This window comes from Entelurus aequoreus, linkage group LG01 (genome assembly GCF_033978785.1).
Source record: "Entelurus aequoreus isolate RoL-2023_Sb linkage group LG01, RoL_Eaeq_v1.1, whole genome shotgun sequence".
Lineage (NCBI taxonomy): Eukaryota > Metazoa > Chordata > Actinopteri > Syngnathiformes > Syngnathidae > Entelurus > Entelurus aequoreus.
The window spans coordinates 87,610,789-87,634,453 of record NC_084731.1 but is presented as its reverse complement, the minus strand read 5'-3'; the positions used below and the strand labels follow the sequence as shown (position 1 = coordinate 87,634,453).

General features: G+C 40.9%; 1 protein-coding gene across 3 annotated transcripts in view; it reads right to left on the bottom strand.

Annotated features, from left to right (window-relative positions):
* nrp2a (neuropilin 2a) overlaps positions 1-23,210 on the bottom strand; it is a 199,613-nt gene extending 176,403 nt beyond the window's left edge. For all 3 annotated transcript variants that reach the window (XM_062060193.1, XM_062060213.1, XM_062060202.1), the window contains exon 1: positions 22,682-23,210. In XM_062060193.1, the coding sequence (XP_061916177.1) occupies positions 22,682-22,757 (76 nt within the window). In that variant the 5' untranslated portion in view covers positions 22,758-23,210. The remainder of the gene's footprint in view (positions 1-22,681) is intronic.
* Between the last annotated feature and the right edge of the window lie 455 nt (positions 23,211-23,665).

The window sequence follows — 23,665 nt, the reverse complement described above, 5'->3', positions numbered from 1 at the left end:
CGGGGATGAATAGGGACGTCCTTCTTTAGCTGCCGTTTTGTTTCATCATATATTGCTGCCTTTGCACCTGTCAATGTTTACTTTCAACAACAAAATCCTGACTTTGGAGCAATGTTCACGGACTCTAGTATTTGGCTCTCTATTAGATGCAATGGTTTTCCGTATCGGGACCATGATTTCGGTCCTAACTTGTTCAGCGGTCCTCATATGGAAGGTACTTTTCCTTGTTGATGTCTCAAGAAGGGTAGAAATACAAGAGCGCACACACACACACACACACACACAGACACACACACACACACACATTGCTGGGGAGCTTTTGGGGAGAATGTGTGCAGGAGGCTATCAACTGAGCCCTGTGCAGATTAAACCATGCTGGGAGCGTCCTGCAGCCTCAACACTTTCACCTACCGGGGAGGATGAGCGTACCGTAGCAATGGATAAAAGATGGATTGAGGCAAGAAGCGAGGGAGATTGATCAGAAGGGGGAGGAGGAGGAGGCAGGACAGCGAGAGGAAGGTGAAACACAAAAGATGAGGTAGAGCGAGGGCTGCTCATTAGGAGATGTTGCTAACCAGACGCTGCTGTAGACACCGAGCCCCATGGGAAACTGACTCCTTTAAATCTGCCTCAGTCTCAGAGGTATCATCTGTGAGTGTAAGTGGGAGCCAGTTTACAAAGTGACATGCATGTTAAAGTTAGTTTTATAAAAAAAATCGCCATGGCCGAATAATGCTTTTAATTCTGTCTGGCTGACACTGTAGTTATTTTTAGTCCCCCGGCAGCTATGTGTCTAAACACACAGTGTGGAGCCTAATCTAATAATCATAATAATCACCTCCATTAAGGCAAATTTAGTGCATTTCTTAAAGGCCTACTGAAATGATTTTTTTTTTATTTAAACGGGAATAGCAGATCCATTCTATGTGTCATACTTGATCATTTCGCGATATTGCCATATTTTTGCTGAAAGGATTTAGTAGAGAAAATCGACGATAAAGTTCGCAACTTTTGCTCGCTGATTAAAAAAAGCCTTGCCTGTACCGGAAGTAGCGTGACGTCACAGGAGCTAAGATTCCTCACAATTCCCCGTTGTTTACAATGGAGCGAGAGAGATTCGGACCGAGAAAGTGATGATTACCCCATTAATTTGAGCGAGGATGAAAGATTCGTAGATGAGGAACGTTACAGTGAAGGACTTGAGAGGCAGCGATGGACGTATCTTTTTTCGCTCTGACCGTAACTTAGGTACAAGCTGGCTCATTGGATTCCACAATCTCCTTTTTCTATTGTAGATCACAGATTTGTATTTTAAACCACCTCGGATACTATATCCTCTTGAAAATGAGGGACGAGAACGCGAAATGGACATTCAGTGCCTTTTACATCGGCGAAATGCTTTAGCTACGAGCTAACGTGATAGCATCTTGCTTTAACTGCATATAGAAACAAAAGAAATAAACCCCTGACTGGAAGTATAGATAGAAAATCAACAATACTATTAAACCGTGGACATGTAAACACACGGTTAATGCTTTCCAGGCTGTGCTAAGGACGCCATTGAAGCTAACTTAGGAACCGGACTGCACAGAGCTATGCTAAAAACATTAGCTCTCCACCTACGCCAGCCAGCCCTCATTTGCTCATCAACACCCGTGCTCACCTGCGTTCCAGCGATCGGCAGAAGGACGAAGGACTTCACCCGATGCGTTTGGCGGCCCGGAGACGTAGGAAGTCAAGGTGAAGTCGGCGGCTAGCGCGGCTAGCGCGGCTAGCGCGGCTAGCGCTCCAACAAAGTCCTCCTGGTTGTGTTGCTGTAGTCTGCTGCTAATACACCGATCCCACCTACAACTGTCTTCTTTGCAGCCTTCATTGTTCATTAAAAAAATTGCAAAAGATATCCAGAATACTGTGGAATTATGAAATGAAAACAAAGCTTTTTGTATAGGATTCTACGGGGTACCATAACTTCCGTTACTCGGACTTCGTCACGCGCATACGTCATCATACCGCGATGTTTCAGCCGGATATTTCCCGGGAATTTTAAAATGTCACTTTATAAGTTAACCCGGCCGTATTGGCATGTGTTGCAATGTTAAGATTTCATCATTGATATATAAACTATCAGACTGCGTGGTCGGTAGTAGTGGCTTTCAGTAGGCCTTTTCTTAATATCTAGGCCAGGGGTCGGCAACCCAAAATGTTGAAAGAGCCATATTGGACCAAAAATACAAAAACAAATCTGTCTGGAGCATACAGATAGTGTGTCATGAGATATAAATTTAATTAAGAGGACTTAAAGGAAACTAAATGACCTCAAATATACCTACAAATGAGGCATAATGATGCAATATGTACATACAGCTACCATGAATTGATTTACGTGGACCCCGACTTAAACAAGTTGAAAAAACTTATTCGGGTGTTACCATTTAGTGGTCAATTGTACGGAATATGTACTGTACTGTGCAATCTACTAATACAAGTTTCAATCAATCAATCAAAGCTAGCCTAAATAGCATGTTAGCATCGATTAGCTTGCAGCCATGCAGTGACCAAATATGCCTGATTAGCACTCCACACAAGTCAATAACATCAACAAAACTCACCTTTGTGCATTCATGCACAACGTTAAAAGTTTGGTGGACAAAATGAGACAGAAAAAGAACACGTCCTAGAAAGTCGGAGAAAGTTATACATGTAAACAAACTACGGTGAGTTCAAGGACCGCCAAAATTAGTAGGACAAAACGGCGCTCGCCAAATACTCGAATCAGTGAAGCATGTTTAATACAAACAGTGTGCTTTATAACAATTAGGGAGGTTTGTGTCATGTTTGTCCTCCTACAGAAACCATATTAACACAAAAAATATATTTTTTTCCCCTCATCTTTTTCCATTTTTCATACATTTTTGAAAAAGCTCCAGAGAGCCACTAGGGCGGCGCTAAAGAGCTGCATGTGGCTCTAGAGCCGCGGGTTGCCGACCCCCGATCTAGGCAATAGTAAGCTAACTGTTAAGCAAGTTTTAAACACCCAGAAATAAGCAGTGTTCTAAAAATTTGTTTTCTAAAGTAATTCATATAGTAATCGAATTACTAATGGGATTACTCTTTAAAAAAATGTTATTTACTCGGGAAAGTAATGAATACGTTAGTTAAAAAAACCTTCAAATATCTGGCATTTGCACCTGGGGATAGGTTGATTGGCAACACTAAATTGGCCCTAGTGTGTGAATGTGAGTGTGAATGTTGTCTGTCTATCTGTGTTGGCCCTGCGATGAGGTGGCAACTTGTCCAGGGTGTACCCCGCCTTCCGCCCGAATGCAGCTGAGATAGGCTCCAGCACCCCCCGCGACCCTGAACGGGACAAGCGGTAGAAAATGGATGGATGGAGTTGAAAGACATTTCATATAGAGCACAGTGTGCGTCTGTCTCTGCTTTTAAAAGGCGGGGCCTGTTATTAGCTCAGTGGCCTTGTGGTTAAAGTGTCCGCCCTGAGACTGGGAGGTCGTGAGTTCAAACCCCCGGCTGAGTCATACCAAAGACTACAAAACACGGGACCCATTGCCTCTCTGCTCAGCATCAAGGGTTGGATTTGGGGTTTAAATCACCCAAATGATTCCCGAGCGCGGCGCACGCTGCTGCTCACTGCTCCCCTCACCACCCAGTGGGTGAACAAGGGGATGGGTCAGATGCAGAGGACACATTTCACCACACCTCTTGTGTGTGTGACTATCATTGGAACTTTAACTTAACTTTAATAGCTAAGCTATAACCAAGTTAAGCAAGTTTTAAACAACACCCAGAAATATGCAGTGTTCTGAAAATTACTTTTATAAAGTAATTCATTATAGTAATCAAATTACTAATGGGATTATACTTAAATAAATGCTAATTACTAGGGAAAGTAATTAATACGTTACTTTAAAAAAAAATTCCAATATCTGGCATTTGCAGTTGAAAGACGTTTCATATAGAGCACAGTGTGCGTGTGTGTCTGTGCTTTTAAAAGGCGGGGCCTGTTGCCAAGTGACGTGTAACCTTTCAACGTCGCTGTGTTTGTTCGCTTTAGCCGTTAGCAGCGGCTTTGACGCCACCTCTTTGATGCTTTTCACCGGATTATGTTTACCTATGCTTAATAAAGAGATTGAACTCGCTTCAATGGCTGTCATAACTTCTTGTCAACAAACGGTGTATTGTTTGGATGGCAAGTTTGTCACTTTAATCATTGATTTGGTGTACATTATTCCCATCGTGTACGTGCGCGTATGTCATACTTGCCAATCCTCCCTATTTTTCCGGGAGACTCCCGAATTTTAGTGTCCTCCCGAAAATCTCCCGGGGCAACTATTCTCCCAAATTTCTCCCGATTTTCACCCGGATGATGATATTGAGGGTGTGCCGTGATGGCACTGCCTTTATCGTCCTCTACAACCTGTCGTCGCGTCCGCTTTTACTCCATACAAACAGCGTGCCGGCCCAGTCACATGTTGTATGCGGCTTCTATAGACATGTGTCCCGCCCAAGGACACAACGGCAGCGATTTGTGGATGGTAAGAGGCGGGGAGCGAACCTGCAGCCCTCTGGTTTCTGGCACGGTTGCTCTACCCACTACGCCATGCCGCCCCACAAGAGTGACTTTTTTGCAGGAATTCAGTCACAGAACTGTCTTCATTCTTTAGTGTGTGTGTGTGTGTGTGTGTGTGTGTGTGTATGTGTGTGTGCATATCCAGTAAAAGCCAGACACCACCTTTATCTTCATCATCTGTAGAAATGTGCATATGTCTGCACATCGCTGTGGTGGTTGTGCGTGCACGTGCATGTGTGTGTGTGCACGTGCACGCTCATTCCTATTAGCTGCCTTATCTGGGAAGGGTGGTGTAAGGCGCTGGGATAAGCAGTGAGTGGTGAGGGGGAAGGCTGATAAATCCCTCCATCATTCCCAATGTACCCACCCCCGCCCCACCTTAATTAAAAAGTGCTATCACCCAGAGTGAGGGAATGAGAAGGGCGAGCGAGCAGAGCTCATCCATCCAGTAGTCCGGAGCCGAGTTTAATCTCAGCCATCCTCCGACCAGACCGGATTGAGGGCGAGGATGCGGAGGCCGGCAAGGACGAGAAGAGCCACAATTGCAGTTCTGGGCCTCGTTTAGTCGACATATTATTGCACAAGAGCTTGTTGAGATGATTGAGGGGATTTCTTTCTCTAACAAAAGCCACATTAAGAAGAGATCATGTCTTTCAAAAAACATTTAAAATCCTCTACCCCCGCCTCGGTGTCCATTCTTCTTCCTTTCTCCCCTTCCCTCCCTAACAGGATAAGTACCCGTGCTAATCAGCTAAATGCACAGTGCGGCCCATTGTGATCGATGGTTCAATGGATCAATCGGGTAAACAGATGGCTGCTGGTGCCTGCAGGGGGCGGGGAGATAATCCTAAACACTACCTGGCCGCGGTGTCATATCCCCTTCCCTCCCCGGTGCACTCGTTTCTCCGCCTCCGACCAAAAGCACTTTCCGAAAGACAGACTTCCCCGAGTCGACAGCAGCAGAGGGACAAGCGTGAAGAATGACAATTTTGCTGCGTGACTCTCTGGTGATTTGTTACCACCCATTTTTTTTCCGGAGCTTCCAACAGAACTGAACGCTTTATTTCCTCACGCCATGGACGGAACTTTTTTTTTTTTTTTTAAAGGCAGTTTTGGTCTCCTGCACTTTTTACATGTCCAAAAATAATTGAATGAAGACAAGTTAAAGGCCTACTGAAACCCACTACTACCGACCACGCAGTCTGATAGTTTATATATCAATGATGAAATCTTAGCATTGCAACACATGCCAATACGGCCGGGTTAACTTATAAAGTGCCATTTTAAATTTCCCACTAAACTTCCGGTTGAAAACGTCTATGTATGATGACGTATGCGCGTGACGTCAATCATTGAAACGGAAGTATTGGTACCCCATTGAATCCAATACAAAAAAGCTCTGTTTTCATCTCAAAATTCCACAGTATTCTGGACATCTGTGTTGGTGAATCTTTTGCAATTTGTTTAATGAACAATGAAGACTGCAAAGAAGAAAGTTGTAGGTGGGATCGGTGTATTAGCGGCTGGCTGCAGCAACACAACCAGGAGGACTTTGACTTGGATAGCAGACGCGCTAGCCGACTCTAGCCGCCGACCGCACGGATGATCGGGTCCTTTCCAAAGTCCTTTGTCCTTCCGCCGATCGCTGGAACGCAGGTGAGCACGGGTGTTGATGAGCAGATGAGGGCTGGTTGGCGTAGGTGGAGCGCTAATGTTTTTATCATAGCTCTGTGAGGTCCCGTTGCTAAGTTAGCTTCAATGGCGTCGTTAGCAACAGCATTTTTAAGCTTCGCCAAGCTGGGAATTATTAACCGTGTAGTTACATGTCCACGGTTTAATAGTATTGTTGAGCTTCTGTCTATCCTTCCAGTCAGGGATTTATTTATTTTGTTTCTATCTGCATTTGAGCCCGATGCTATCACGTTAGCTCAGTAGCTAAAGAGCTTCACCGATGTATTGTCGTGGAGATAAAAGTCACTGTGAATGTCCATTTCGCGTTCTCGACTCTTATTTTCAAGAGGATATGGTATCCGAGGTGGTTTGAAATACAAATCCGTGATCCACAATAGAAAAAGGAGAGAGTGTGGAATCCAATGAGCCAGCTTGTACCTAAGTTACGGTCAGAGCGAAAAAAGATACGTCCTGCACTGCACTCTAGTCCTTCACTCTCACTTTCCTCATCCACAAATCTTTCATCCTTGCTCAAATTAATGGGGTAATAGTCGCTTTCTCGGTCCGAATCTCTCTCGCTGCATTTTAAACAATAGGAAAATGTGAGGAGTCCTTCCTCCGGTGACGTCACGCTTTCTCCGGTATAGGCAAGGCTTTTTTTTATCAGCGACCAAAAGTTGCGACTTTTATCGTCGATGTTCTCTACTAAATCCTTTCAGCAAAAATATGGCAATATCGCAAAATGATCAAGTATGACACATAGAATGGATCTGCTATCCCCGTTGAAATAAAATTTCATTTCAGCAGGCCTTTAAATGCAAAACTCAAAACCAGAGAAGTTGGCACGTTGTGTAATTCGTAACTAAAAACAGAATACAATGATTTGCAAATCCGTTTCAACCTATATTCAATTGAATAGACTGCAAAGACAAGATATTTAATGTTCCAACTGAGAAACTTGATTTTTTTTGCAAATAATCATTAACTTAGAATTTAATGGCAGCAACACATTGCAAAAAACTTGGCACAGGGGCATTTTTACCACTGTGCTACATGGCCTTTCCTTTTAACAACACTCAGTAAACGTTTGAGAACTGAGGAGACCAATTTGGGGTTTGGTGGTAGCGGGGTGGGGGTGTATATTGTAGCGTCCCGGAAGAGTTAATGCTGCAAGGGATTCTGGGTATTTGTTCTGTTGTGTTTATGTTGTGTTACGGTACGGATGTTCTCCCGAAATGTGTTCGTCATTCTTGTTTGGTGTGGGTTCACAGTGTGGCGCATATTTGTAACAGTGTTAAAGTTGTTTGTACGGGCACCCTCAGTGTGACCTGTATGGCTGTTGATCAAGTATGCATGCATTCACTTATGTGTGTGTGTAAAAGTCGCATATATTATGTGGTTGGGCCGGCACGCTGTTTGAATGGAGGGAAAGTGGACGTGGCGACAGGTTGTAGAGGACGTTAAAGACACCCCCAACATTGTTGTCCGGGTGGAAATCGGGGGAAATTCGGGAGAATGGTTTCCCCGGGAGATTTTCGGGGCACTGAAATTCGGGAGTCTCCCGGGAAAATCGGGAGGGTTTGCTTTAAAGTGCCAATATAATGGAAAAATAAGATGACATTATATGCTTAATTGTGTTTCATTGTATCCATCAAACCATATCCAGTTGGACTTACAATTCGCAAAGTATCTGAATATAACGCCCAAACATCACAAAATGCCACAAATTCAGTCGGCCATTTTGAATATACCGCTCCGAACATCTTCGGCAATTTTCGTAGTTACGGGGTCGGATGACGTCACTGTTATTAGATAAGTCATACTAGCAATACGCAAACATTGTAAAAAGATGTGTTGTTTATTATTCACAATCCTAATGTAAGACAGGAACACATACAGTATGCTTGGCGTTTTTTATGCACTGAAAATCGTAAATAAATAGCTAACAATTGAGTCAACAGATTGAGGGGTCTCTATTGCGCCCATAAAACCCTGGAAAAAACATCCATAAATCGCCAACAATACTCCATTTACATGTCGTGACCTGAAAATGAACGAAATATGAGTGATATTGTTATTATAAGCGCTAACGTAAACGGCCTATTGTAGCGCCGCATTGATAACAGTGAGCTAATGCTAGCTTACTGTGCTATTGTTGACACACTGAGGCGGCGGTTGCTTCTGCTTCGTCTCAAACTTGCTAAAAGTAAATTCTAGATTATAATTCATGCAGCTCTCACCTGGTAGTAGACAAATGTGGCCATGGACCAAAAACGACAACTTTTTTTAACCTTTCGTGAGGATTGCGACTGATTCTTCATCTAAATGGGATTATGTGAGCGTCCGGTCGGTCGACATCCCAACGAGAGTGAAAAAATTACAGTAAGTCTTTAGTTTACTATGGTTAGTTTGCATGTTTAGCACCTAGCAATGCTGCTAATGCTACAGTGTTTCAATAAAGCTATATAAAACTTATTGCTCATCCTCCTTGTGTTCGGGTTCAAAAATATAAGGTTCTGGATCATATTTTTCCCCCAAAGTAATCGTTGTTGGCTCTCACAAAGTCTGCTTGATTAGCATTGTTGTTGATGGGAAAGGGATCTGTGGTTATATTGTAAAACTACAAACGTTGCTTGGAGTGACAAAGGAAGAATCCATATGAGTAAAAACGCTATAGAGGACTAGAAGACAGGACGGCACGTGTACTTCCGGTTCAAAGCACTAAACAGACGGAAATACTGTAGACGTTCAACCTGCAGCACCTGCAGTGAGCAAACTCATCCAAAACATGGCGCCATAGCATTAACAATATCACACCTTTTCAGTATTTGTTGAACAACTATTTGTTGAATTCAATACATTATGTCCTTTAGCGAAAAAAAATCCACAAATTAGATCAAACAAAACAGAAGTCATCATCATGGACCCACTAGCTGCTGAAACTAGCTCTCCAATCAGCTAAACAGACTTAACATGTGAATTTATGAAACTGAAAAAACCCAAAAATAATCTCCTTGTAAGATAATAATACTAACACAGACACTTGTAAATGTGTTAGCAAATTAGCTAATGCTAATGAAGCTATCTTGATTACAATACGATAGCACGTACAAATATGCATGAAAACACTTCTACAGACATAACACATTAAACAATTGAGTAAGTATGAATAGTTGTAGTTATATTGTAAAACTACAAATGTTGCTTGGAGTAATGAAGGAAGAATCCATACGAGTAATAACGATAAGATGGCGCCATAGCATTAACAATATCACACCTTTTCAGTATTTGTTGAACAACTATTTGTTGAATTCCATACATTATGTCCTTTAGCGAAGAAAAATCCATAAATTAGCCACACCATTTTAAGGGATCTGTGGTTCCTAACGCTACGTCACGGATCATTATCTTCTCAAAAATGGCTTGGGGAATCTAAATCAAATTTAAATCTAGATACCAGAGATGTCTGTTAATATCGGACTGCCGATATTATCGGCCGATAAATGCTTTAAAATGTAATATCGAAAATTATCGGTTTCGGTTTCAAATTTATCGGTATCGGTTTCAAAAAGTAAAATGTATGACTTCTTAAAACGCCGCTGTGTACACGGATGTGGGGAGAAGTACAGAGCGCCAATAAACCTTAAAGGCACTGCCTGTGGTGCCGGCCCAGTCACATAATATCTACGGCTTTTCACACACACAACTGAATGCATCCATACTTGGTTAACAGCCATACAGGTCACACTGAGGGTGACCGTATAAACAACTTTAACACTGTTACAAATATGCGCCACACTGTGAACCCACACCAAACAAGAATGACAAACCCATTTCGGGAGGACATCCGCACCGTAACACAACATAAACACAACAGAACAAATACCCAGAACCCCTTGCAGCACTAACGCTACAATATACAAAAAGCCCACCCACCACAACCTCCTCATGAGAGCATGTCCCAAATTCCAAGCTGCTGTTTTGAGGCATGTTAAAAAAAATAATGCACTTTGTGACTTCAATAATAAATATGGCAGTGCCATGTTGCCATTTTTTTTCCAGAACATGAGTTGATTTATTTTGGAAAACCTTGTTACATTGTTTAATGCATCCAGCGGGGCATCACAACAAAATTAGGCATAATAATGTGTTAATTCCAAGACTGTATATATCGGTATCGGTTGATATCAGAATCGGTAATTAAGAGTTGGACAATATCGGAATATTGGATATCAGCAAAAAAAGCCATTATCGGACATCTCTACTAGATACTATTTTGTTCATATCTTTTTACTCTCCAACTTTGTAAGTCTTTAGGTGTCATGAGTCAGATATATAGATTCAATATAGAGGAAACTTGTTTTTCCATTCTACTGGTACTTTAACTCCACTTTTGAATAAGCATGAATCCAAAACGCTCTGCCAAACTATGTGCTCTCGCGCCCCGGAGGACATCGGAAAAAACAACAAAAAAAAACCCGTGTGAAAAGAGCTCACTTTGGTTTATTTATGGAGATCTTTTTAATTTCACCCCGAGTGTGGCTGGGCTGTTTGCACGCTCGCACGCATACTTGACTGGTATCGAACAGGCCACGTAATGCTGAGACGTGGCCTTGTTTTCCCAGCAGATACCTCTGAGACGGCGGCGGATTTAAAGATTCAAAAGGGCGGCGAGGGGGAGAGAGACGTGAGAGCAACAACAAACAGAGCAAAAAAAAAAAAAAAGAAGAAGAAGAAGAAAAAAAAAGAGAAGAGAATCACCCTGAAGCTAGCGTTTTAAAAAACAAATGATTAAATGAGCAGAGAGCCAGCGCTGGGAGAAAACGATACCGTAGGTGGAGGCGCTGCACAGCCGCCCACTCAATAAACATGCAAATGAGCCGCTTAATGGTGTGAATATTAATCCTGGTGGTTCTGGTAATTAATGTACATGTCAGCGAGTCAAACTATTGTGATTACAGCACAAAGTGTTGAAGTCTGCGCATACCAAGTGGTGACGTGGAAACAGCACTTTTTACTTACTTTTAACTTTTTAAAATATTGTTACGCTTAATTCATTAATTTTTTCTATTGAGACAAAGATTATTTATGTATTTAATATTTGTTTACTTACTATGGTGTATTATTTATTTGTTCACTGTGATGTTACAGGGAACAAGGTAATTGGATGAAATTGCTATGGTGTGAAAAGGGGTAGGATTAAATAAGCTCATCTTCTTCCTACTCCTTTTCGGACGTGATGTAATGAAACAACTGGAAATATGTGATGCATTACATTGCATCGTATGCATGTTCCAAATAGACTTAAACTAAACTGAACCGCGAGCGGCCCATATATCGGTTTCTCAGCTGTGGTCTGTATGGGCGGTACTCAGTTGTAATACACTTTTCCACCACTTGAGGCAGTAGTGACAATATCAATCAAACAGAAGAAGTCTGGAGCTGAAGTCATAAAGAAGTGCGGTAGAAAATGGACGGACGGAAGTTTCTTAAGGGCAGAAATTATGACTAAAGTGGTGAAGCTGTATTTTCATTTGCATTTACCTTTTATTGACAGATTATCAAAAAAAACACATATATTGATGTTATTTATTACTGGAAATATGTGATTGTAAGCATGTTTTGAAACTGAACTGAAAAAAGGCTGCAGCTATTGATTTAGTAATCGAATAATCTACCGAATAATCGAGTAATCAAATACAACACTTCAAGTTAAAGTACCACTGATAGTCACACACACACACACACTAGGTGTGGTGAAATTACCCTCTGCATTTGACCCATCCCCTTGTTCCACCCCCTGGGAGGTGAGGGGAGCAGTGAGCAGCAGCGGTGTCCGCGCTGGGGAATCATTTTTGGTGATTTAACCCCCGATTCCAACCCTTGATGCTGAGTGCCAAGCAGGGAGGTAACGGGTCCCATTTTTATAGTCTTTGGTATGACTCGACCGGGGTTTGAACTCACGACCTACCGTTTACAGGGCGGACACTCTAACCACAAGGCCACTGAGCAGGCTCAATGCGTCTTTTAAGGAAAAAACTGGTGAATAAAAGCACATAACAATGAAATTGCACTTTTGCCATGATTATATTTTAAAAAAAGACAAGTTACAAACCTGTGTAACCTAAAACCAGGTTATAATGAACCGAACCAAACAAAAAGAGTCTCTGATAAAGAATGTCAAATCGAATGACAATGTATTTAACAATTTCACACATAATATGTTTGAAAAAGTATTGATTGGTTAGCATTAACATACAAACTGTAGATCAGGGGTCACCAACGCGGTGCCCGCGGGCACCAGGTAGCCCGTAAGGACCAGATGAGTAGCCCGCTGGCCTGTTCTAAAAATAGCTCAAATAGCAGCACTTACCAGTGAGCTGCCTCTATTTTTTAAATTTTATTTATTTACTAGCAAGCTGGTCTCGCTTTGCACGACATTTTTAATTCTAACAGAGACAAAACTCAAATAGAATTTGAAAATCCAAGAAAATATTTTAAAGACTTGGTCTTCACTAACTGACAAAGAAACAGATAACAGATTTGGTGTCCAGTTCAAAGTGTGACATGATTTATTTAAACATTTGAGAGTTGACTTTTGTATTTTACATGAGTTATTATTTGTACAAACATGGTGCAAAGTAATTCATGATTTGTTAAAAAATGTTAGTGGCTAGCTAGTTAAAATGGGATATTGTGATTTCACAAGACTGTCTTAGAAGTGATCATTTGAAAATGTTCAATTTGAAAAATGTGCACTTAGAGAAAATATAAAAATAAAGTGTTGCATATTGATATTTATCTGTTTCTATATATATTTAATGTGAGAAATCATTAAGATGATCAGTGTTTCCACAAAGATAAATATCATTAATTATTAATAATAACATAGAGTTAAAGGTAAATTGAGCAAATTGGCTATTTCTGGCAATTTATTTAAGTGTGTATCAAACTGGTAGCCCTTCGCATTAATCAGTACCCAAGAAGTAGCTCTTGGTTTCAAAAAGGTTGGTGACCCCTGCTGTAGATGCTAACATGTCCTCACATATGTTTAAGTTATGCAACTTAAACATACAAGATGGCGTAAGCCAGCTGTGTCAAACTCATTTAAAAGCAGGGGCCACATAGACAAAAATCTACTCCCAAGTGGGCCGGACTGGTAAAATCATGGCACGATAAGTTAAAAATAAAGACAACTTCAGATTGTTTTCTTGGTTTAAAAATAGAACAAGCACATTTTGAAATTGTACAAATTAGGGATGTCCGATAATATCGGACTGCTGATATTATCGGCCGATAAATGCTTTAAAGTGTAATATCGGAAGTTATCGGTATCGGTTTCAAAATTATCGATATCGGTTTCAAAAAGTCCAATTTTTGACTTTTTGAAACGCCGCTGTGTACACGGACGTAGGGAGTACAGAGCGCCAATAAAGCTTAAAGGCACTTCCTTTGCGTGCCAGCCCAGTCACATAATATCTACGGCTTTTCTCACACACACAAGTGAATGCAAAGCACACTTGGTCAACAGCCATACAGGTCACACTGAGGGTGTAGGTATAAACAACTTTAACACTGTTACAAATATGCACCACACTGTGAACCCACACCAAACAAGAATGACAAACACATTTCGGGAGAACATCCGCACCGTAACACAACATAAACACAACAGAACAAATACCCAGAACTAACTCTTCCGGGACGCTACAATATACACCCTGCTACCCCCCCTCACCTCAACCCCCCTCCCCCAACCCTGCCCACCTCAACCTCCTCATGCTCTCTCAGGGAGAGCATGTCCCAAATTCCAAGCTGCTGTTTTGAGGCATGTTAAAAATAATAATGCACTTTGTGACTTCAATAGTAAATATGGCAGTGCCATGTTGGCATTTTTGTCCATAACTTGAGTTGATTTACTTCGGAAAACTTTGTTACATTGTTTAATGCATCACAACAAAATTAGGCATAACAATGTGTTAATTCCACGACTGTATATATCGGTATCGGTTGATATCGGAATCGGTAATTAAGAGTTTGACAATATCGGAATATCGGATATCGGCAAAAAAGCCATTATCGGACATTTCTAGTACAAATCATAATGTTGTTGGGTTTTTTTACACTTACATGTTGCGGTTAATAGTATTCTATCTTCATTTGTCGTTATTTATACTTTCTGAATAAATGATGTGATAATGTTCATCAGTAAACTCATTGGTGTTAATTTTCAATCTATCAAGATAAAAAAATATATCAAAATCAAATTACAGTATGTTATTTATGTAGTTTGATCATTTTCCTCGACTGATGCACTAACATCATGTGGTTTATTTTGTACATATGTAGCATCATCTACAAACATACAAAGAATTGCTATTGCGACATCCAGTGGACACATTTAGAACAGCTGTACAGGTCGTACGTTTGACACCCCCTGGCGTAAGCTATGAAAATAGACTTGTTTGCCGCACTTACATATGACGGATGTTTTTGTCGTAACGTGCTGCATGGCTGATTTAGTGCTAATGAGAATTACCAGCTGTGTTTTGACAGTGCAAACATTTCACCGCACGGTCTTGTCTTTTTTAGTTTTTGAATGATCACAAAACCTTTGATAGCTTTTCTCATCTTCTTTGGGCCCTTTGCCCTCTTTCTCCCTCTTTTTTTTGAGCCAACTCTCTTGGACTCCCTCAACTCTGCCACACACACACACACACACACACACACCCACGGTAGGTTGTGAGTTCAAACCCCGACCAAAGACTATAAAAATGGGACCCATTACCTCCCTGCTTGGCACTCAGCATCAAGGGTTGAAATTGGGGGTTAAATCACCAAAAAACGATTCCCGGGCGTGGTCACCGCTGCTGCCCACTGCTCCCCTCACCTCCCAGGGGGTGATCAAGGGTGATGGGTCAAATGCAGAGAATAATTTCGCCACACCTAGTGTGTGTGTGTGACAATCATTGGTACTTTAACACACACACACACACACACACACACACACACACACACACACACACACACACACACACACACACACACACCCACACACACACACACACACACGCACACACACACACACACACATCCCCTGCAGTGTGATCGACATCACCGCTCTCATGTGCGCAATAATGGAGCGGTCTTGCGGACTTTTTATTATGGAATGATTAATCAAAGCTATAAAATACAAATTGAAGTTTTTTTTCTAATCGAATTAATCGATGAATTGTTGCAGCCCTACTTGAGCTGTCAAACACTGGCACATTGATTGGCTCTCTAGTGCTGTGACAATGATTGACAGCACGCAGCAGCTGACTAATCAGCAGTCTTATGCAGGTGGAGACACAAGTCAGCCTCCAATTAATCAAGCAAGTAAACAAAAAAAATATCCTTGGAGGTGTTTACAGTTTGTTGTTGACGTTAAACTTTGTGGCATAAACACCCAAGCTGTCACCGCTAAGACAGTAAGAAGGCAGATTACCCCTTCTTACTGGTAGCGCAATGGCTTACGGTACACTTTTTGGTTCCAGAGGATCCCGTTTGATCCCCAGCCAGGACACACTGTACGAGGTAAACATTGAACTACATCATCATGCAGTCTTGAAAAACTAAAGTTAAGTTAAAAAAAAAAAAGGAATTCTTGAACAATTTAGTTCCCGTGTTTAGATGGGAACTACCATGAATTGATACCATGAATTGATTAACGTGGACCCTGACTTAAACAAGTTGAAAAACGTATTCGGGTGTCAATTGTACGGAATATGTACTGTACTGTGCAATCTACTAATAAAAGTCTCAATCAATCAATCAAAACATATTACCGTGTTTTCCGTACTATATAAGCCGCAAACACTAGAAAAAAATGTTTTCCATATATTAGCCGCTTCGGAATATAAGCCGCAGATATTTTGTAAATTTTCATTAACACACCTTATTTGTTTCCAAACAGTGCCTGCATCATGGAAGTAAAACGGCTGGTCAAACAAAACAGAAGTCATCTTCATGGACCCAATAGCTGCAGGAAACTAGCTCTCCAATCAGCTAAATTTATGAAACTGAAACAATACAAAAAGAATGTCCTTTTAAGATAATAATACTAACACAGACACTTGTAAATGTAATGTAACCTAGCGCTAACAACGCTAGCTTGATTACATTACGATAGCACGTACAAATATGCATGAAAAACACTCCTACAGACATAACACATGGAAACGATTTAGTAGGTATGAATAGTTTTAGTTATATTGTAAAACTACAAATGTTGCTTGGAGTAATGAAGGAAGAATCCATACGAGTAAAAACGCTATAGAGGACTAGAAGACGGAACGGCACTTGTACTTCCGGTTAAAAGCACTAAACAGATGGAAATACTGTAGAAGCTTACCCTGCAGCACCTGCAGTGAGCAAACTCATCCAAAAGATGGCACCATAGCATTAACAATATCACATTATGTCCGTTAGCGAAGAAAAATCCATAAATTAGATCAAACAAAACAGAAGTCATCGTCATGGACCCACTAGTTGCGGAAACTAGCTCTCCAATCAGCTAAACGGACTTAATATGTGAATTTAAGAAACTGAAACAATACAAAAAGAATGTCCTTTTAAGATAATAATACTAACACAGACCCTTGTAACTGTAATGTAATCTAACGCTAACGACGCTAGCTTGATTACATTACGATAGCACGTACAATTATGCATGAAAAACCATCCTACAGACATAACACATGGAACGATTTAGTAGATATGAATAGTTTTAGTTATATTGTAAAACTACAAATGTTGCTTGGAGTAATGAAGGAAGAATCCATACGAGTAAAAACGCTATAGAGGACTAGAAGACGGAACGGCACTTGTACTTCCGGTTAAAAGCACTAAACAGACGGAAATACCGTAGACGTTCACCCTGCAGCACCTGCAGTGAGCAAACTCATCCAAAAGATGGCGCCATAGCATTAACAATATCACACCTTTTCAGTATTTGTTGAACAACTATTTGTTGAATTCAATACATTATGTCCGTTAGCGAAGAAAAATCCATAAATTAGCCACACCATTTTATAAGCTGCAGGGTACAAAGCGTAGGAAAACAAATACCGCTTTATAATCTGGAATTTAAGGTACTCCAAAACATGCATGTAATCCCTTCAAACCACGCTCCCTGTACTCAAACCAGTCAGGCACATCTCTGTGTGAGAAGGGTCATCAGCGTGGGGTTCTGAATGACAGGTCAAGCTTGAGAGTGGACCGGAGACACTCTCCGCGTTTTTAGGGAGGCCTACTGCTAAAATGGGCCTTTAAAGAGACCCCGATGTGCTTCAATTCACAAGGGGGCACTCAGTCTGTGAATTCTTCAACCCTGATCTGCTCTGTCTCTGTCCATTTTAACTCGGGCGACCCAGCATGCTTTGATGTTGCCCTCTGGCATGAACAGCCCCGAGTCTGTCCGTCACGTCTCAGATCTTCACGTTATGGTTTGGTGGACGCCGTGCATCTCCACACACAAACACACACACACATTCTTGTATTTGTTACCTTCTTGAGACCTCCGAAAAATGCCTACCTCTTTAGGACCACCCTTTCTAGATATACAAAGATTTGTATTCATAACATTAATAATATTTACAAACTATGCAAATACAAAAAAGGTAAGCTTTTAGATTTTTTTATTTTTTTGTTTGTAATTCGTTTTTAATCTTCATTATTTATTTCAAGTTATTACAGTATGTCTCTATATACATATTTATTAAATTTTTTATATACATTTTGGCCAAAAGTGGCGCAATTTAATTTCTTACACACACACACTTGTTATTTCATATGTTGGCCAGAGGGGGAGCATTTAACATTTCTACACACACTTGTTATTTCATATGTTGACCAGAGGGGGAGCACTTTAAAAAAAAAAAAAATCCTGACTTTGGAGCAATGTTCACGGACCCTAGTATTTGGCTCTCTAATAGATGCAATGGTTTTCCGTATTGGGACCATGTTCACCAGTCCTCATACGGAAGGTACTTTGCCTTGTTGATGTCTCAAGAAGGGTAGAAATACAAGAATACACACACAAACACACACACACACACACACACACACACACACACGCACACCTGTATTTGTTACCTTCTTGAGACCTCCGAAAAATGCCTACCTCTTTAGTACCACCCTTTCTAGATATACTAGGATTTGTATTCATAACATTAATATTTACAAACTGTGCAAATATAAAAAAAAGGTAAGCTTTTAGTTTTTTTAATTTTTTGTTTATAATTCGTTTTTAATCTTCCTTATTTATTTGAAGTTATTACAGTATGTCTCTATGTACATATTTATTTTATTTTTTAAATATGTTTTGGCCAAAGGCGGCACAATTTAATTTCTTACACACACACACTTATTACATATGTTGGCCAGAGGGGGAGCACTTTTAAAACCGACAGTCAATTTGAAAAATCCCTCCTTTTTGGGACCACCCTAATTTTGACGGATTTCACCACCAGGGGTGCAAATGAGATCTCTATTTTTTGTTTTTTGTCATTTGCTTAAGGCCGATGACAAACGAGTCACAGACCACATATGGCCCCTGTGCTGCACTTTGGGCAACCCAACTGTAGAAGCTAACTGTTAATGGCCACCATAGTCTTAGTACTGTAGTGCAGTGGTCCCCAACCACCGATTGGTACCGGGCCGCGCAAGAAATTTAAAAAATAAATAAATAAAATAAAATATATATTTTTTATTAAATCAACATAAAAAACACAATATATACATTATATATCAATATAGATCAATACAGTCTGCAGGGATACAGTCCGTAAGCACACGTGATTGTATTTCTTTATGAAAAAAAAACAAAAACAAAAACAATTCCCCACCCCCCCCCACCCCCCGGTTTTCAAGCGTTGACCGGTCCACAGCTACAAAAAGGTTGGGGACCACTGCCGTAGTGTATTTGTTCATCCTATGGTCACATAAGGCAGTGGTCCCCAACCACCGGGCCGCGGACCGATCGGTACCGGGCCGCGGACCGATTGGTACCAGAAAAAAAAAAAAATTTTTTTTTTAAAAATTGTTCTATGTAAATCAACATAGAAAAACACATTTTATACATTATATATCAATGTAGATCAATACAGTCTGCAGGGATACAGTCCGTAAGCACACATGATTGTATTTCTTTATGAAAAAAAAAAAAATAAAAAATAAATAATTTTTAAAAAATCCCCCCCTCCCCCCCCCCGGTCCGCGGGACAAATTTTCAAGCGTTGATCGGTCCGCAGCTACAAAAAGGTTGGGGACTACTGACATAAGGGATCCGGGTTGTCTTACGTCAGCACCGGAAGTCGTAAAATCAGCTGTTCACCTGGCGGGTTTCTTCGGGGATGGATAGGGAAGTCCTTCTTTAGCTGCCGTCTTGTTTCATCATATATTGCTGCCTTTGCACCTGTCAATGTTTACTCTTGTATGCACATTAAATCAACAAAAAAATCCTGACTTTGGAGCAATGTTCACGGACCCTAGTATTTGGCTCTCTAATAGATGCAATGGTTTTCCGTATTGGGACCATGTTTCACCAGTCCTCACACGGAAGGTACTTTTCCTTGTTGATGTCTCAAGAAAGGTAGAAATACAAGAACACACACACACACACACACACACACACACACATACACACACACACACACACACACACACCTCTATTTCTCTCCTAACACCCCCCTCTCGCGTCTATGTGTAATGTGCCTCTTTCAACTGAAGTGTTTCCAGAAAGCTAAGGACATTTGTTTTTGGTATTTTTCTCATTTTAACAAAAAAAAAAGTGTCCACTGCAGTGGACGCAGGCCTTTAGGAGGTTAAAGTGTCAATGCAAGGATGTGTTTTTGTCCAGGTTCCTCTATGCAACAGAAGCACTCTAAGTGTTTTTAGAAAATGTACTTCAAAAATCTTACTCCCTCCCAAGTTTTAGACTGAAATAGAGGTGTCATTCCCGGGCCGAGTTCGGCCCAGGGGCCGTCAGTTGACTAGCCCTGCTCTAGAGGCAGCCTCTTGGCAGGGAGACGCAAGCGGAGGAGGAGACTGAGCTTCTTTGGCCTCAAGAGGTCCACATCTGTCTACCATCAACGGGTGTGCAGGCAGCCAGTAAACACACAAACACGCACACACACGCACACACACAAACACACACTTTCAAGCAGCCAGAGGGACTGTTGATGGAACAGGTAGCCGAAAAAGAGGAAGAAATGGAGCCATAAAGGCGCAACCGTCACTATCAATGACATCATGTACTTCCCACTTCTCGCTGCTGACTAACAGCTGCCATCCTTCCAAAAAGCTTCAGTTTGAACTCAAATAATCAACACACATATGAGGGCTGTCAAAAAGTTGACTCATGTGATTCATCACGAAAGAATATCGCATTAAGCACCTACATACGCAGATTCATCACATTGTTTATTATCCGTTCTAAAATAAAAGTTTAGGGAAAAACAATGACATGCGTTCAAGTAAAGCATAGTTAAAAGTGTTCATGTGTGACATTCTGACAATAAAATAGCATTTTGGCCAAATATGGGGTCTTTTTTACATTAATTCAAACTATGCAAGCGAGTAACAGCCTTTGATTAATCATGATTAATCCAACTAAAGTGTGATTAATCTGATTAAAACAAGACATCCTTTGACAGCACTAATATATATATATATAAATATATATCTCGTATATTTACTAGGGCTGTCAAAACTAACGAGTCACCTCATGTGATTAATCACAAAAAAAATCGCATTAAGCACTTATATACGCAGATTAATCACGTTGTTTATTATCATCATGCTCTTTTTCTAAAATAAAAGTTTAGAAAAAAACAATGACGTGCATTCAAGTAAAGCATAGTTAAAAGTGTTCATGTGTGACATTCCGACAATAAAATGGCATTTTGGCCAAAAATCGGGGTCTTTTTTACGCAAGCGAGTAATAGCCTTTGATTAATCACGATTATTCCAATTCAAGTGTGATTAATCTGATTAAAACAATGCATCCTTTGACAGCACTAATATATATATATCGTATATTTACTAGGGATGTCAAAATTAACGAGTCGCCTCACGTGATTAATCCCAAAAACGTATGGCATTAATCATGTACACACTTCGATTAATCATGCAAGAGGACGGCTTGGATGGCCAAGCTCTTTTACTTGAACTGTTATACAGTCTGTGATCAGATCAACGCATACGTCAGTACAAAAACGAGTGAGAAGACTCCGACTGGTGCGCCCGCTGGCAAATTTTACTCCAAAATAAAAGCCTGAAAAAAAAAACGTTACGTAAAACTGTTGCCAAGTTTTGGGCAAATAAACGACATGCATTCAAGTAAAATGCTCGATAACGTTCCTGGAAGACATTCTGACAATAAAATAGCATTTTGGCCAAATATGGGGTCTTTTTTTTTTACATCAATTCAAACTACGCAAACGAGTAATAGCCTTAATCATGATCAATCCAGTTCAAGTGTGATTAATCTGATTAAAACAATACATCATTTGACAGAACCAATATATATATATATATATATTGTATATTTATTAGTGTTGTTAAAATTAACGAGTCGCCTCATGTGATTGATCACAAAAACGTATCGCATTAATCGTGTCCACACTTCGATTAATCATGCAAGAGGATGGCTTGGATGGCTAAGCTCTTTTACTTTAACTGTTATACAGTCTGTGATCAGATCAACGCATACGTTTCACTCAAATTTCACTCCAAAATAAAAGCCTGGAAAAAACATTAGATAAAACTGTTGCCAAGTTGTTGGCAAATAAACGAGTAAAATGCTTGATAACGTCCCTGCAAGACATTCTGACACCGAAAATTGAATTTGTGTACAAATATTGTTTTTTTATCCATGCAAGCAATGTGATTAATCATGATTAATGCAATTTCCCCAAATGTGATTAATCTGATTTAGAAAATTTACAATTTGACTGCCCTGATTATGAGTGGTACAAGAGTTGCAAAGTTAAACCCTTCAGATCATTTCAATAACGTCAACTTGTGTTGTTATGTGTATATTGGACGCCACGATCCATGCGTAAAAACCCATGCGTAAAAATCCATTTAAAGTGACAAAAATAACTGTAAATGCTATTGTTGGGGTTTTGTTTTTTTTAAGAGAGCCGCCGAGCAACATGAGGAGATCATGAAGAAGACTGCTTGCATTGTGTGCAAACTACGAGATAAGAACGCGTTTGGGTGGCATTTTATTGCTTCTTTGGATGTATTTGGCGCGTTGGTGTTTTTTTTCCCACAGAAGTTGGAAAACGGCTTCAAACCTGAAAAAATCTGCTTTTTTTTTTTTTTAACAGCAACCCAAGTTAAAAGTGTAAGAATTAAACCAAAAAAGGGTTTTACCTTCTTCTGCGCCGACCTGCAGCGCAACGTGACAAAGTGCCAGCAACAATCCAAGCAAGCAGCTCACAAAATCCATCCTGGATGACGCAGAAAAAGAAAGAGAAAAAAAAGAAGCTCCTGTCAACTTCTCAGTCTTGGTTTTGGATCAAAAATGCGCTTTAAGGCTCGATGAGTTCAATAATCCATCGATACGTGACAACTACATGTCACGACTCAAAAGAATACGAAAATATGTGTTTTTTTTAGCAGCGCAAAACCATCCAAAAATAGAAAAAAAAAAGTGAGCCGGCTCCGCGGAGAGGAGAGTCCGGTTCCGCGGGGTGCGCCTCTCTGGTTCCCGGCGTCACTGTGCGCGCACCCGGGGGATCGCCTCTCATGGAAGTCCACAGCAAAGTCACCCTTGACCGGAGCACACGAAGAAGAATAATCGTGTCTAAAAAAAAAATATGTTTTTTTGGGTTGTGTAAAAGCTCCGTCGGATTCCCGCTGCTCTGTCACCGGCGTGCGTCCTGTGTGCGTAACTAGCGCGTGTGTGCATGTGGTCCACGGACGCATCCCGCTTTAGAGCCGAGCAGCTATCGCGTTACAGGGGCTGCGTCTTAGCCCCGCCCCCTCCCGGCCATCGCTCAATTTAGGGAGGAGAGAGAGAGAGAGAGGGAGAGAGAGAGAGGAAGGGGGCGGGGGGGGGCTGGAGGGGGAAGACAGTGCACCTCCCCTCACACACACACACACACACACACACACACACACACACACACACACACACACACACACACACACACACACACACACACACACACACACGCGAACATAGAGACGCACCCCTCCCCTCAGATGACAGATAGGAACCCCTACACCAGAGGTTTTCACTGGGGGCCACATAGCAGTTATGTTTGGCCCCAGAGGGCCGTTCTAACAGTGAATACTATTATTACACTTTTTTTTTTAAATGCATTGTATGAGTAGATTTTTTTAAAACTAAAA